Genomic DNA, 15,378 nt, shown 5'->3' on the forward strand with positions numbered 1-15,378 from the left:
GGCTTTTCTCAGCATGGAAAATCATATTCCACGAGGACACAGTTCACCATTTCCATTCCAATCAATCAATCGATCAATCAAAACGTTTCCTGAAGAAGTGAACCTAAAAATCCATTTTTATTTTTGAAGGGAAATCTGTTCGATGTGCCATTTTTCTAAAATACAATGCATTTAGTCATTTCATATTCTACAGCACAGAAATAAATAAAACAGTTTCATTTTTTCCGGATCTTCTAAATTTCTTATGCCATTTATGGAATGAAATTAAAAGTACAAAAGGTTTTTTTACTTCAGTACAATTTTTTTTACCAAATAATAAATTTCAATCATCAGAAAGATATGTAAGTAATACCAAAATTGTAAAAAAAAACATTTATCTGTGGAAAACAGTTTGTTTAAAACGTTTGCATGTCTTATATGATGCAACAGACCCAAACCCTAAAAAAATGTAAACAAGGCTTTGTGACAGCACTGAAGTAAAAGAAAAGAAAAATTCCAACACATGATTTTGAAAACGTGAACAAATTTTTCACGGCATATATATCACATAGCGGACATTTTGGATACTTTGTGACCTGCAGGTCTAAGCCTTGTGAAACACTTCAGAGATTCAGAGATGACACCGTATCCTTAGCAGCTGGGAAACCTGAACATTGGCAACAAAAGAACGGTACAGTTTCTATTGCACATTGTTCTTCAGGAAAGACAAGAGATAAAGAAAGATAGTCCTTGTCAACATCTGCAGTAATGTTTGTCAGTATGTAGAACGAAGGATCCGGTTTCACAGTTATCTGCTTCGGCCAAAGTGTTTTGCTGAACTAACTTCCTCACCATACTTATGTATTATGGCATTTGCATTGTTTCCTGAGAAACATTCCTTGTTTAACTTGAGCAAAAAAATACTGACCTGGCTGAACATTTCTAGTGTTGTGTAAACATGGACAGTGCCATAGTCAACGTGAAGACTGCCCTTTCAACATGGACAGTGCCATAGTCAACGTGTAGACCGCGCTGTCAACATGGACAGTGCAATAGTCAACGTGTAGACCGCCCTGTCAACATGGACAGTGCCATAGTCAACGTGTAGACTGCCCTGTCAACATGGACAGTGCCATAGTCAACGTACAGACTGCATTGTCAACATGGACAGTGCAACAGTCAACGTGTAGACTGCCCTTTCAACATGGACAGTGCCATAGTCAACGTGTAGACCGCGCTGTCAACATGGACAGTGCAATAGTCAACGTGTAGACCGCCCTGTCAACATGGACAGTGCAATAGTCAACGTGTAGACTGCCCTGTCAACATGGACAGTGCCATAGTCAACGTGTAGACTGCCCTGTCAACATGGACAGTGCCATAGTCAACGTACAGACTGCATTGTCAACATGGACAGTGCAACAGTCAACGTGTAGACTGCCCTGTCAACATGGACAGTGCCATAGTCAACGTGTAGACTGCCCTGTCAACATGGACAGTGCCATAGTCAACGTACAGACTGCATTGTCAACATGGACAGTGCCACAGTCAACGTGCAGACTGCATTGTCAACATGAAGTGTGCCACTGTCAACGTGCAGACTGTATTGTCAACATGACGTGTGCCATTGTCAACGTGCAGACTGCATTGTCAACATGAAGTGTGCCACTGTCAACGTGCATACTGCACTGTCAACATGAAGTGTGCCATTGTCAAAATGTATGTAGAGTGCTCTGTCAGCAACTTGTACAATGACCTCTCAGGTTTGTGTGAAACTACGACAGCAGAAGTAAACTGTGTACGTTCCTCAAGAAAAAATCCCCACAGAACTTTGCAAAACGCGAGCCTTCTGAAGTTTAACACTGAGAAAACTGTGTTTTGAAAATAGTAAAAAACAGAACAAAAAAAAGAAACAAAACAAAACAAACCCCCAAACAATCTAAAGAATGAAATGCTCAGAACAAGACATTCCGTCAATGTGGAGCTAAAATTCCATGGATGATGTGATTTGGCCTTGTATAATGTACACAGTAATTCACTTGTACCGTTTGTGGAACAGTGGTAAAAAAGCTTTTCAATAATCAGCATTTGTGACGTTTTGAATTGTTACCTGTCGGTGACCATGTCCGTATTTACAATCATGATCTAAAGCAATGAGGAGACATGAGCCAAGTGTTCTATTGCACATTTACTCTATACATATGTCTAAAATATACAAGCCACACTGTTAGCAAAACTGGAAGAACCATTGGCCAGCAAAGGATGCTAAATGTCACAAACTACTCAAGGCGATCAGACCAGCGCCGACACACGCTTGTTGTCTCTCTTACCAACCAGGCAAGATTGTTTCGGTAATTTGCGTAGGGTTTTACTATTTTCAAACTTCTTCTCCTATTTTTTTTTCTTCTCCTTACACTGCTTTAGAAAGCCAATTGCATATGTACATGCATAGTCATTTTATACAAATAAAAATGAAAGAAGAAAAAAATGTTTATACAAAATTACTCAATTCAATTCTGAATCTGTCCTGTACAAAAAGAGACTTTATATACAAAATATACGCGGCAAGGTGAATTCAGTTTCCAATGGCACCACGTTTAACCAATCAAATTCCACAGCAGTAATTTTTGTTTTCTTAAAATCAGCCAATCACGATCACAGCTTGCTTGTGGTGGGAGTCCAACAAAGATTGGGAGCATATAAAATTGTTGGAGAAGACGGAACGATCCCCCGATATGGACATTCCCAATAGGGCCAAAATGTACTAACGCAGGGAAGGCTCTGCCTCGGATTTGTAACGCCAACGGCAAATTGCACAATCATAACACCTACAGTCCATTATATCTTCAGCAGGGGGGTCAGCTTGATCGATGGAAGGCACAAACCTTTATACTGTCAAAATATTTCTCATGTATCACAGACGTTGCGGAAAGGTCAATAATTCAACTATTTTGCTTATCATTTTTGGTTGTGGTTTTCATCAAAACAGTCCTACTTTTTGTTTTAACTTAGTCTGCTTCCAGCCAGGCAGCGCGTAAAAGTCATCTTTTGTCATGTTTAGGACCTCCTGAAAAGAGAGAAGAAAACCAGGTCATTTTAAACACTCAATTTACTTATTTATTTGACTGATGAGTATCACACATTGCAGAATTTGCATTTATCTGAGCCGACAGAAATGTTCAAGATTCTTTTCATACATGTTGGTAATCGACAAGTAGTCTTTAACAAACGTCAGGCTGCGCAAATCGTTATCTGAAACTTCACACTATTCCTGAAAAAAAACATTTGGAAGTGGGAAATCCGAGTGCTTTGGAGTATACCACCAACCTTTGCCACCCGACTGACAAACTTCCCCACATGTTACCTTCAGTTGTGCACACCATGTTGGTGGATGAAAAAGTGGTCTTCAACAAATGTTAGAATGCATAAATGGTCTGGTAAGCTCCGTTGACCATCAAATCTACGGACAATGAGAGCAAGGCAATCTACAAAATCCCTGCCCAAGACCTAGACTTAACCCATGATGCTTCATTCAATATGGCTGCCGTTACCTCAAATTCCTCCTCCCGCAGATATGTCTCAAGCTTCAGTGGATCAACGCCTTCAGGTAAGGGACGCTCTTTCAACTCGTCTAATGTGTACTGGGACTGTGTCAACTTGGCTAGGAGCTCCTCCACAATGATTGTCTCCCCTGGTTTGCGGCCATCCTGATAAAAAAAAAAAGCACAGTCAAGGTCACAGCCTGTTACAATGTCAGAATAATGATAAATGAATAAATGAGCTGACTCGCAGACTTCGACACCTGACAAGAAGTTGTTACGGTTCAAACCAAATTTGATCATATTCAGCCCAGAGCTGGTTTACTTTCCGGCTGTACGAGAGAAGGTCTGCCAGCAACAAGCGGATGGCTGTGGGTTCCCCCCCAGGCTTTGCCCGGTTTTCTCCCACCATAAAGCTGACCACCGTCGTAAAAGTGAAATATTCTTGATTACGGTGCAAAAACATTCAATCAAATAAATAAATAAATATTCAGCCTAGAAGCTCTGTCGGTATCCCATGGACAAGTAGTTTACTCCTGCTGCTATCCCATGATACTGATAATGGATATACAAACAATACCCTAAAACAACAATCATAAGACCCATGACAAAACTTCAAACCAAATGTAATTAATTTTAGCTAAGCAGTTCAGGAGATAAAATATGGACACGATTTATAAGGTGGAAAATTTATTTATTTCCTTTGTGTTTGACCCCCAACGGAAGAATGTTCACCTATGCGAGCGTTATGATGGTAGGAAACTGAACAGAACCCTGGAAAACCCATGACCATCAACAGGTTGCTGAAGACCTTCCCATGTACGACAGTACAGGAAGCCAGTATGGGCTCCAGAAACTCACAGTGATCCCACTGCTGAGAGATTTTTGAGGATTTCTACTACTGTAGCATGCTAAACACTCTGGCACTGAGGATCCAATATGGTGGACAACGGATAACAGACAGCACAAAGACAAGACATCTCCTCACAACGTTTTTATGGGTGGGCGGACCAACCACTGGCCTTTTAACAAACAGCCATATGTGCCTCATTGAGCGCTTACAATCTCACAACGTAAGGCCCCACAAACAGTGACAGTGGGGAAATCAACTAGTATGTCCAACATGTTAATGACAACCATTAAACTGTAACCCTGACTCTTGTGCAAGTGTAAGACAAGCCTTTTAACCACTCGACCTTAGTCAGCTTGCTCTGTAGGGATCACGCAGCACAATATTTGATAAATTCCATGACTTTCAAAGTCTTTTTCATATACAATTCCATGGTCTTTCCATGACTATCAGTTCAATGACACTCAGCACTTCAGGGTGCTTTATCCTTTATGCACATTTTTGTAAATTTCGCCATGTGAAAATATTTTGCTGTGTTATTGTGTGTAAATGACAATTAGAACCTTGCTTCCCTTACATGTCAAGGATTTGTGACCTAAAACAAGTGGTCTATCAACAATCTGGAAAGTATTTTTATAATCAATTTCTAGGACTTCTAAAAAAAAATTCAAGGACCTGCACACAAATTCCATAACTTTCCAAGGTTTCCCAGGGCTGTTTTAGCCCCGTCATACCTGAATAATGACTTGCGTATTCATAAAACACCACACAATAACATCGACTCCTTACTGTTAGCTCGGTACTATATGAAATATTGCCGATGTGGTGTTAAGCCATACTCATTCGTTCCTTTACGGTATAGAGTATGAAGTAAACCATGGGCTCCTTACCCTTAGACTGGATTCCTTGGCTTCTTCGTCTAACGTCCACGCTGGGAAGAGGTTGGTAAATGCAAGAGGCTCCAGACCAGCAAACACCAGGTATGCTGTCGGTGGCTTGGACGGGCACTTCTCTATAACACATCAAACACCAAGGACATAATGATAATGGCAAACAGTAGCATGTAGATAGGTATAGATGTCAATTAGAAAGGGATTAAGTAACAGTATTATCGTTAATAGGGATTACACTTTCTGAATATTCAGAAAGTGTAATCCCTATTAACAATAATACTGTTAAACAGTAGCACGCTTTCTTAGAAGAACAGCCCTTTAGTTCTTCATGGACTATAAACAATGATCTCTCTCGCCATATTACAGCGTTTCGATAACAATGCGAAACAGTAGTATGCGTTCTTTATAGAAGAGCACAGCAACCTGCGGATGGTCGTGGGTTTCCTCTGTGCTCTGCCTGGTTTCCTCCTACCATAATGCTGGCCGCCGTTGTATAAGTGAAATATTCTTGAGTTTGGCATAAAACACAAATCAAATAAATAAATAAAAGCACTTCAGCTCCTTATGGACCACCAAAAATGATCGCTCTTTTCACGAATAATTTGGGGGCTACTTGTTGATCTTTTGACATGCCAATATTCACGTTTAGATAAAACTATCCAAAACCCAATTCTGCTTCATTAGTTCTCTGTTTTCTATATACACCTCATATTAGAACTGGAACATTGACTCTATCATGATACTACAAAATCAAGTCACATTGCACATCAGTCTATTGGCGCAGTCTTACATGAAGTCTCTTCTCCTAAACTGTACATGACCAACTCTGGGACACTGCCCAGTCATGAGGAAAATTGTACACTATTAACACGAAATCTGAATTGTTACGACATGAGTATCTCAATCTATCATCGACATTGCCCATTTATTTCAAAGGCGTATTTTCAGGCCAGTTTGTTGTGGATAATAAATTTTTTGGAATACCATGTTCATCAAATAATTGATCCCATATATATATATATACATATATCTAATATTCAACTGGTTGTTATTTGCATCTTGTTTAAGTAATACACTGTAGCCTTTCATACATGTGCCTTATGTTCAGTTGAGCAATCTTTGCGCTCAAATTCATCCGACATTGCACAAAAAATTGGTGCAGTCTTATATAAAGTCTATGCTTTTTTATACATGCAGTGCTGTATTTCAGCACAATCATGCTTTATACTCTCTTCCAGTAATAAAGTGCGGCATATAAACAAATACACAAGTATGACTCAAGTTCTGTGTCAGCCCAAGTTCGTGCAGTCCTACATGAAGACTATACTCACCCTGGCAGTACTGTAGCGTGGTTTGCATGGCACAGCGGCGGTCGGTGTTAAATCTTGCCTGTGCTGACCCAGTGTGGACATTCTCGCTGTCTTCACCACCCTCTGGCCACCAGCCCTGCCACAAGTACACCTCCTCATGGTTGTCCAATAAAAACAAACCTACAAATCACAAGACAAAATATTCTTGTTTTGTAATCTGATAAAGAATGAAAAGTTTACTTAAATGATTGTTATTAGACACTATAATACAAAATTTTCAACGACAAATACATTTTATACTAACATATATTTTGTATTTGTTAATACTACATCTAGTCCACTGCTTGATGAAAATAATTTTGTCAGTATGGTTGGCACAATCATCCTGCCTTCCAAATAAAACAAATCAACTTTCTAAAATCAGCGAAACTCTATGACACACAAAATTTTAGCTCATACAACACAAACACAAACCATGAAATAAATACTAATAAAATATTCTAAGCATTTCTGAGAGTTTTAATAACATAACGAGTATAAGGGCTTCTGAAACGTTCACCAGCACAAGGTGACAAAAAGGCCACATGTTCAAATCCATCTCACTCTGTTTCAGCTGAATCTTTTACGCCAATATTTGTGGGGTACCGGGTGAACTCACCTGGCTGTGAGACCTTGTAGAGATCGGACTGTAGGAATGGCATGGGGGTGACCAGGTCGTGGCAGCGGGTGGGGTTCAGGATCTCCACGGCCTCAAACACCCCAGCCACGCTGTTCATGTAGAACAGCCGAGGGGTGTGGCGGATTGGTTTTCCTGTACATGTACAAACCACAGTTAGTCTATTAGTTAAAATGTCACTAAATGATAGGATAAGCACACATACAAAGGGTAAATCATAATGGGCAAGGTTTTAGCAATCCTTTGTGATGTCTGTCTTACAGCTGTATAACACTGTTACGGTGACTGTTTTGTTACAGGATATGGGAATATACACATCCTTCTTGTGACTGTTGCTGTCCAATGAAAAGACTATTTTGTCTGATGCCAGCTAAACTCATATATAATTTACCATACGTAAAAATGTTCACATATTATATAATGGTTCACCGACATTTGGCAAGCTAATGACAAACTTTTTGTCTGACATGCACATATTATGGAACAAAAGAGGTTTGTAGCTCAGTCTCAGCAGCCAGCGTTATTGCTGGCTGTGTAAACTATCTTTAATTGTTCTGTCGTTAAAGAGGCTATGTCAGAGATTTTGACAAAACACATTTTGTTCTTATTTTGGAATAATAGCCCAGTAGATGTACAAGCCGAGCTTTGTTGTACTTCTTCTAGATCTTTGTTTAAAAAGGCTACATCAATGATTTTACCCCCCAAAAAATCAAAATTTGCTATAAATAGAATCAAATTTTCTTTATTAACCAAGACTAGCTCCAAACTGTGAGACTCCAGTACATCTCTGACTTGTATCTGTACTATTATGTTTAGACTTCAAAAAATAGTTTGACAAGTCTGTAATGTGACTGACTTCCTAAATTCTAGGAACTTTATTACAGATTCTGAACAGTCACACGGCACAGATGAGGTTGGTATTTTGTGTAAGGTAAATATTTGTGCTATTCTAAAATAATAGCAACAATTTGACTAAATTTGCACTGATCAATTTTGTCCCGAAAGTCTCCAGTAAAGGCCCTTTATTTAATCTGTGCAGGTACACGTACCCTAATTCTTCCACCTTTTCAACGACCAACATTCTGAAACATTCTGTATGAAGATTATAGTATATAACATTTTACCTGAGCTGCTTAATATCAACAGCAATAAATAAATGAAGAATCTGTTGGTGTACCTTTGAGAAGGGAGTGATACAGCTTCCTGTCCCTAGTCCTCATGGCGCTCCAGAACTCAGACTTCTCCGAGCCTTCCTCCAGTTCCGTGATCGTCACGCTGGCCTTGTTATGAAGCCCTACCTCCAGTGGGCATCTGCCAATACACAAGACAGCATTCAGAATTCATACATGCCATATTCATAACTTTTATTTATTCATCTGAATGGTGTTTCACAACGTACCCAAGAATATTTCACTTATACGATGGCGGCCAGAAAAAAGGTCAAGGTCGCTGAAAATCAATAGGTTTCTCCCTCATGCCAAGGTGTAAGTGTGGTGAAAGTGTGGTGTAAGTGTGGTGTAAGTGTTGTGTAAATTTGGTGAACTTGGGCTAAACTGTTCTAGAGGCAGAGCATTCACAAGGATATGGACAGATGGACAGCGCCCCTTACACAATACCCCCTTGGTCAATATTGGCCCAGGAGTAAAAAAATGATGATATATTTGATTAGTATGCAAATGAATTTGAGTATAAATGTGAAAAGCCAAAACGCACATGGTAAAGTAATCATTTCCGCAAAAGTTTTTGAATTTCCTATGAATAGGTTCAGTGATATAATGGACACAGATTGGGGCAGACAGAGGAAAAGACAGGCGCAAACATGCCAATACCCCTTAAAAGATAGTACTAGACCAAATGTATATATGCAGTGATAAACTATCTCACAGAAAGTTTAAAAAGCATAACGTTTCATTGTTGTAATGCTGCACATATGCTGGCATATCTCACTTCAAAGTAAGCCAAATCATCCACAAAAGAGACAATCAAAAGCACCGCCATGTTATCACATTTAATTAATCAGGCGCGAGTTACTTCAATAGTCTGAGGACACAGCTGTTTCTACTTACATCACCCTAACCCTCTTTCACCTTGTTTGTTTGTTTTAACAAGTCACATTCAATGGCCTCGTAAGAATTCTTGATTTAAATCTCTGTGGATGTTCAGATCTGTTTCCCCCCTTCTTCCTAAACAACTTGAAGTTATATTGTTTGATGTGTTTTCTTTTAACTCAAAGAGATTGAGGAGTAAAAAACTCCAGTCAGGACTTACTTCTCCTTAAGCTTGTTGGCTGCTCCTATGGCCAGCTTCCTTGTGTACGATGGAGACTTGGCACCATGCCAGATGTACAGGAACCCTGTCTTAACATTGAGCAATAAAAAGGACGTCCTACTGCGAAGATTCTCAGCCCCTAGAGGCACCTCCATCAGGCACATTTCGTTTTCGAGTTCGTTTCGCACCAGGTACAATCGGTAAGCACCCTGAGTGTTCGTTTCGGCCTCTTCTCGTTTGCCAATGTGAACGATGGTTTGTCCCTCAAAGAGATTCAGAAAACATGGAGGTTCTTTTCCCTGAGAAACCCGCACCTGGAAAAATGCAAGAAAAAAAATTATGACATTTTACTGCCTTCAGGAATGGAATAACCTCAACTTAAGTTTAAATGAAGAGTTCAGGTGTAAAAGCAGATATACGCCATTCATGCCGAGACCTGAACTCTTCAATTATTGAACCTAAGTTTAAATGCTGAATTAAAGCACTGAAGTATAGTTTACATGCTAACCATACATTTAGGCTGAATGGCTTACTTCATGCGTAGAGTTTAAATACTGAATTAAAGCACTGAAGTATAGTTCACATGCTAACCATACATTTAGGCTGAATGGCTTACTTCATGCGTAGAGTTTAAATACTGAATTAAAGCACTGAAGTATAGTTTACATGCTAACCATACATTTAGGCTGAATGGCTTACTTCATGCGTAGAGTTTAAATACGGAAGTAGATCTCAACAGAGTTTATTTTCACTTCTCAATCATGTTTTTGTCCACAATCTTCTGTTTTTTTAAAATATAATCTTGTAAAAACGTGACAGATTTATCTCGCTGACCCACTGAACAGCTTAGTATAATAAATAAACAAAGTAACCCTGAAGAAATTCATTTTGACGGTTTCAATATTTCGACTTTAATTAAGTCATCCTCAGGAGTATTGTGACAGTTTTTGTGACGATGAATTCACCATGACATTCCATAATCCAAATACTACAAGCCACAGCCTTTTGTACTCATTATAAACTGTCCAGATCAGCATGGCTCTTTCTGGCCAAACATACAACAACAGTTGCATATATGTATACAAAATAACAGAAAAACAGAAGACAATCATCGCTGTGTATTTACTAGGATGCCTTTCACTTTCAGATGAAAAACACTTTGTAGTTCACCCTTCATACATAAAGGTTTCTTTTCCTCATACCTGTGGGCCTCTTTCCTCATCCAACTCCACGGTCATCAATGCAGACGCACCTTTCTCGTTGACAGTAGAATTATGTCCCTGCCAGAAGAAGTAAGCACACCTTTCTCGTCCTGTCAGCGAGTGACGAGCAGCCTGACCCTTTAAAGTTTTCATACCTGTTGGGCAGCGCATAGGCATATCAGTGTACAGTTACCATGGCAACAAGGCACAAAGGAAAATACACACATGGTAATGCGTAAATTATTGCCCTCATTACATATGCTTAACAAATATCTGCTGAGCGGTATCATTTATTTTCCTGTATTTTTGACCCTATTCTTCAAAATTTTTCAGCCATACAATGGGTGTCAGTTTTATGGATGGAAGAAACCAGAGTGCCTGTGGAAAACAACCAACCTTTGACAAGTTACTGAAGAGCTTCTCCCCACTACTTATTGTCACCAAGGCCTCACGGCCTTGAGAACAAAGGAATCAACAAACCTCCTGTTGCACAGTATAGCCAGAATGACATACAAGGCACGTACGTGTCCCCATCACTGAACTGCCTGTAGCTGTGTTTGGGCAGTTGGAGCGATTGTACTCCACGTCGGACAATACAGACAGAATGCCATACAGGTCTGTGATCATGTACTTCCATGACACCCTGTACGTGTCCCCATCAATGAACTGCCTGTAGCTGTGTTTGGGCAGTTGGAGCGATTGTACTCCACGTCGGACAATACAGACAATCAGTGACAGGCAGTGTTTGGGCAGTTGGAGCAATTGTACTCCACGTTGGACAATACAGACAGAATGACATACAGGTCTGTGATCATGTACTTCCATGACACCCTGTACGTGTCCCCATCAATGAACTGCCTGTAGCTGTGTTTGGGCAGTTGGAGCGATTGTACTCCACGTCGGACAATAAAGACAGAATGACATACCTGAGGCTGTGATCATGTACTGCCAGCGCACCACGTACGTGTCTCCATCATGGAACTGACCGTAGCTGTGTTTGGGAAGTTTGGAGTGGTCGTACTCCAGGACGTGCCAGACAATGACATCCAGGGTGAGGATGTCAAACTCTCGCCGCAGTCCGTCCATCTCCTCCACCCTGCCAAGCAAACAAACACGAATGTTTGCAAAGGCGTTTATTCAAGAATATTCTGAAGGCATTACTCAGACTGACTGATCAAATTAGACTTTCTGTGAGGCCCTGACACTGGCCAATCCAACCAATGTAGTTTTGTCTCCAGACTCAAATCAAAACTGTGCTTAAATTGTGCTGGAAGTCACTCTTTCACATGCAATGAGGTTGAGTAATTAGGGTACTGTCATTTTAATTATTTATTGTATTTAAGAATTTACCAAACATAACCAGTCCTAATTAAATTTCTCTATTTCATTATAGTTTAACATCATACTCAAGGAATTTTTTAGTTATGTGATGGCAATCAGTTTTTATGGGTGAAGAAACCAAAGTGCCAAGGGTAAACCACTGTCCAGTGGCAAGTAACTAATGAACTTTTCCAAGCAGGACGTACATAAACGCACAATCCACAAAATCCCTGAGCGCTGCCTGTTTTGAGCGTGATTGGTGTTCAATAGCTAAGCTAATACTACAGAAATGAATAAAACAGCCTTCTCAGAGGACTACTTGCTCTCCTGTAAATACGATGTATATATATATATACATACAAGTGAAAAAGCGTTATGCAAGAAGTACTTGATTGGTGGTGGGGGGGGGGGGGGGTGGGGTTGTAACATTGTAATTCCTGAACTGATTACCACATAAAATAAGACAAATTTAAGTAGCACAAAACTTCACAAGAATCCTTGAAGTACATTCACAGCAGTTGTAGTCTTGTCTGTAGATTCTAAAGTACATTAAGGAAGGTAACTTTATCACTAAAAATGTAAATGGCACAAAAATTACTCACAGACAAGTCTGGATTGTGGAGAAGATGTGTGGAAATTTTCATAGCAATCAGTCCAGTACTTTAAGAGAAGATGCGCAGACAAAATCATGTCTGCAGACAGTCATAGACACAGACAAGGTGTTTTCAACATCCACCCCTCTCCCCTGCTTATACATACGGGAACAAATATTGAGGAAAGCTATTTTACATGTACATACCACTTATCTCCTCGTCCAACATGGCTGCCTTCAAACAACATGGTGACCGGCGCTTTGTTCACAGGTATGAGGAGTTTGGCATCATAAGGTTTGAGATCACACTCCACCTGCTAAGGTCACAAAACACACATCTCATGTTTACCTCATCTTTTTTCGGTATTCAAGATTTTTATGACTTATTTTTATATTTGTATTAAAATAAACTATTTTGTTAATGAACAAACAGCCGTACAAATACCTTCAGGGCAAAGCTTTCTGGCGTTTTACTGCGCATTGTAAATCGCGATGATTCCGGCCAATCAAAAAACTTCTCCTTGAACAGCGTTGTTTCCATGTTCTGGTTGACTTTACCAAATACAGCCCAAGATGGCCGCTGAGAGGATTTCTTTGGCGGTGCACCTTCTTCTTCATCTGAAATACAGATAGGAATTTGTTTTGTTTCATAAGAAAAACAAAGAAATTTGTTTCTTTCATTTTTGATTGATTTATTTATTTGTTTGATTTGTTTCCCCTCATAACGATGGCGACCAGCATTATGGTGGGAGGAAACCCACAACCATCCACAGGCTGTTGGCAGGCTTTCCCCTCGTACGGCCCTTTCATTTTTAAGGTATATTTTATATTTCTTAATATCCCATCTATTTTATGGTTATTTTCTATCTATGGTAAATTTCAGCAACGATGTCACTGATGGAACATGGGTCAAATTAGCACTCTCCATTCCGACTCTTCCACCTGCAGAATTGTTACAATAGCTATCAAGGTTGATATCATGACAGTTGATAACTCACCCCTGAGGCCTGAGATAGGGTTGACGGGACACATGCTATAATCATAGCCCTTCTCCCAGAGCTGGGTGGCCAGCTTCATCCCCATTCGTCTCTGCTCCATGGACACCTGGTTACCCTGCCAGACGTACAACTCCGAGCCAAAGTCAAAAACCAAGACCTGAACAAGTAAATCCAGCTCATTATGAATGCCTTAAACACCAATATGGGTACGTGTGAATCAGGTGAATCAAAGTGGTTTTTCTCCTAAACTCCAATACCTGAACAAGTACATCCAGCTCATTATGAATGCCTTAAACACCAATATGGGTACGTGTGAATCAGGTGAATCAAAGTGGTTTTTCTCCTAAACTCCAATACCTGAACAAGTAAATCCAGCTCATTATGAATGCCTTAAACACCAATATGGGTACATGAATGCCGTAAACACCAATCAAGTGTTAAAACCCCAATACCTGAACAGGTAAAATCAAGTCTTCAACACTAACACCTGTAGAGGTGAGTCTGGGTCATTAATAAAGACTTCAAGATTAACAAATACACAAGACAGTCCTATCTGATAACTCTCAAGTAAAGAATAAAAAAAAGAACCAAATTTATTGCCCAAGTGAAGCACAGCTGTAGGTACAATAGTAACATGACAGTAGTAAAGTTTACAGGTGGGCAAACAACGTGATATCACGGGCGCATATAAAAATGGATGGGAGATGACGACACATACCTCCTCGGGTTTTAACATCTCCACCTTGGGGATCTTGCCCCAGTATTCCTCGTATGGGACTAACGTGTTATTGCAGACTTTATAAACCATGTTGGTTTCCACGATGAAGGCTTCGTAAGCCTCGTCTTCATCAGGGGGGCCACACTCTGGAAATAAAGCATATGTATGTATGAGTGGGGTTTAATATCACAATTTTTCAGGCATATGATGATGAGGAGTCATTGGATGCACGTACATATATTGTGTCTTCTTGTGGCAGGGCGAGTCCATGACTGCCAAACTGCAGCTACCACCTAAGTTTCATGCTGAAGACACCAGACATGACACCCCACCCTGTCACATTATACGGAAAACGGGTCAACCAGTGATGTCTCCTTGCTATAACTTCTCAGTGCTTAGCGCCAAGCAAGACAGCAGCCAACACCACATTTAAAGTCTGTAAAGTATGACCCGACCCGGGTTTGATCCCGAGATCTCCCTACTCTGAGGCAGACGCTCTAACCATTAGGCCACCGAAACGGTTGAAATAAAGAGTTTCGATATTTAAATATTTCCTCTGAGATAATACTATTACAACCCCTTATTCTGTATTATTCAAACACAACTAGTAAAGGTCATCGTAGGGGAGTGGGGGCCTCGGTGGCTCAGTCGGTTAGCGCGCTAGTGCAGCGTCATGACCCAGGAGCCTCTCACCAATGCGGTCGCTGTGAGTTCAAGTCCAGCTCATGCTGGCTTCCTCTCATGGGAAGGTCTGCCAGCATCCTGCGGATGGTCGTGGGTTTGCCACGGGCGGTTTCCAACCACCATAATGCTGGCCGCCGTCATATAAGTGAAATGTTCTTGAGTACGGCGTAAAACACCAATCAAATAAATAAATAAATAGTACGGGAGTGGAAACTGTACACTGATTTAAGTATCGGTACATGAAGGCAGGGGTTGAAATTAACTAGAAAATCTTGGTGTTTTAGGACTCAAGTTCATCTAAACGTTGGCCATCTAGTGAAAAGCTCCATTTCATTACATTATTGTATTA

At 40.2% G+C, this 15,378-nt stretch overlaps 1 protein-coding gene across 1 annotated transcript in view; it reads right to left on the reverse strand.

The window, feature by feature from the left end:
* Positions 1-1,887: 1,887 nt before the first annotated feature.
* LOC135464862 (supervillin-like) overlaps positions 1,888-15,378 on the reverse strand; it is a gene marked incomplete at its 5' end in the record, with an annotated part of 75,016 nt that continues 61,525 nt past the window's right edge. The window contains 13 exons of the mRNA XM_064742431.1: positions 1,888-3,046; positions 3,531-3,686; positions 5,259-5,380; positions 6,593-6,751; positions 7,230-7,382; positions 8,425-8,558; positions 9,516-9,829; positions 10,718-10,872; positions 11,644-11,813; positions 12,837-12,946; positions 13,075-13,247; positions 13,628-13,784; positions 14,346-14,491. Of these exons, the coding sequence (XP_064598501.1) occupies positions 2,960-3,046; positions 3,531-3,686; positions 5,259-5,380; positions 6,593-6,751; positions 7,230-7,382; positions 8,425-8,558; positions 9,516-9,829; positions 10,718-10,872; positions 11,644-11,813; positions 12,837-12,946; positions 13,075-13,247; positions 13,628-13,784; positions 14,346-14,491 (2,036 nt within the window). The remainder of the gene's footprint in view (positions 3,047-3,530; positions 3,687-5,258; positions 5,381-6,592; positions 6,752-7,229; positions 7,383-8,424; positions 8,559-9,515; positions 9,830-10,717; positions 10,873-11,643; positions 11,814-12,836; positions 12,947-13,074; positions 13,248-13,627; positions 13,785-14,345; positions 14,492-15,378) is intronic.

Source organism: Liolophura sinensis, chromosome 4, assembly GCF_032854445.1.
Source record: "Liolophura sinensis isolate JHLJ2023 chromosome 4, CUHK_Ljap_v2, whole genome shotgun sequence".
Taxonomy (NCBI): Eukaryota; Metazoa; Mollusca; class Polyplacophora; order Chitonida; family Chitonidae; genus Liolophura; species Liolophura sinensis.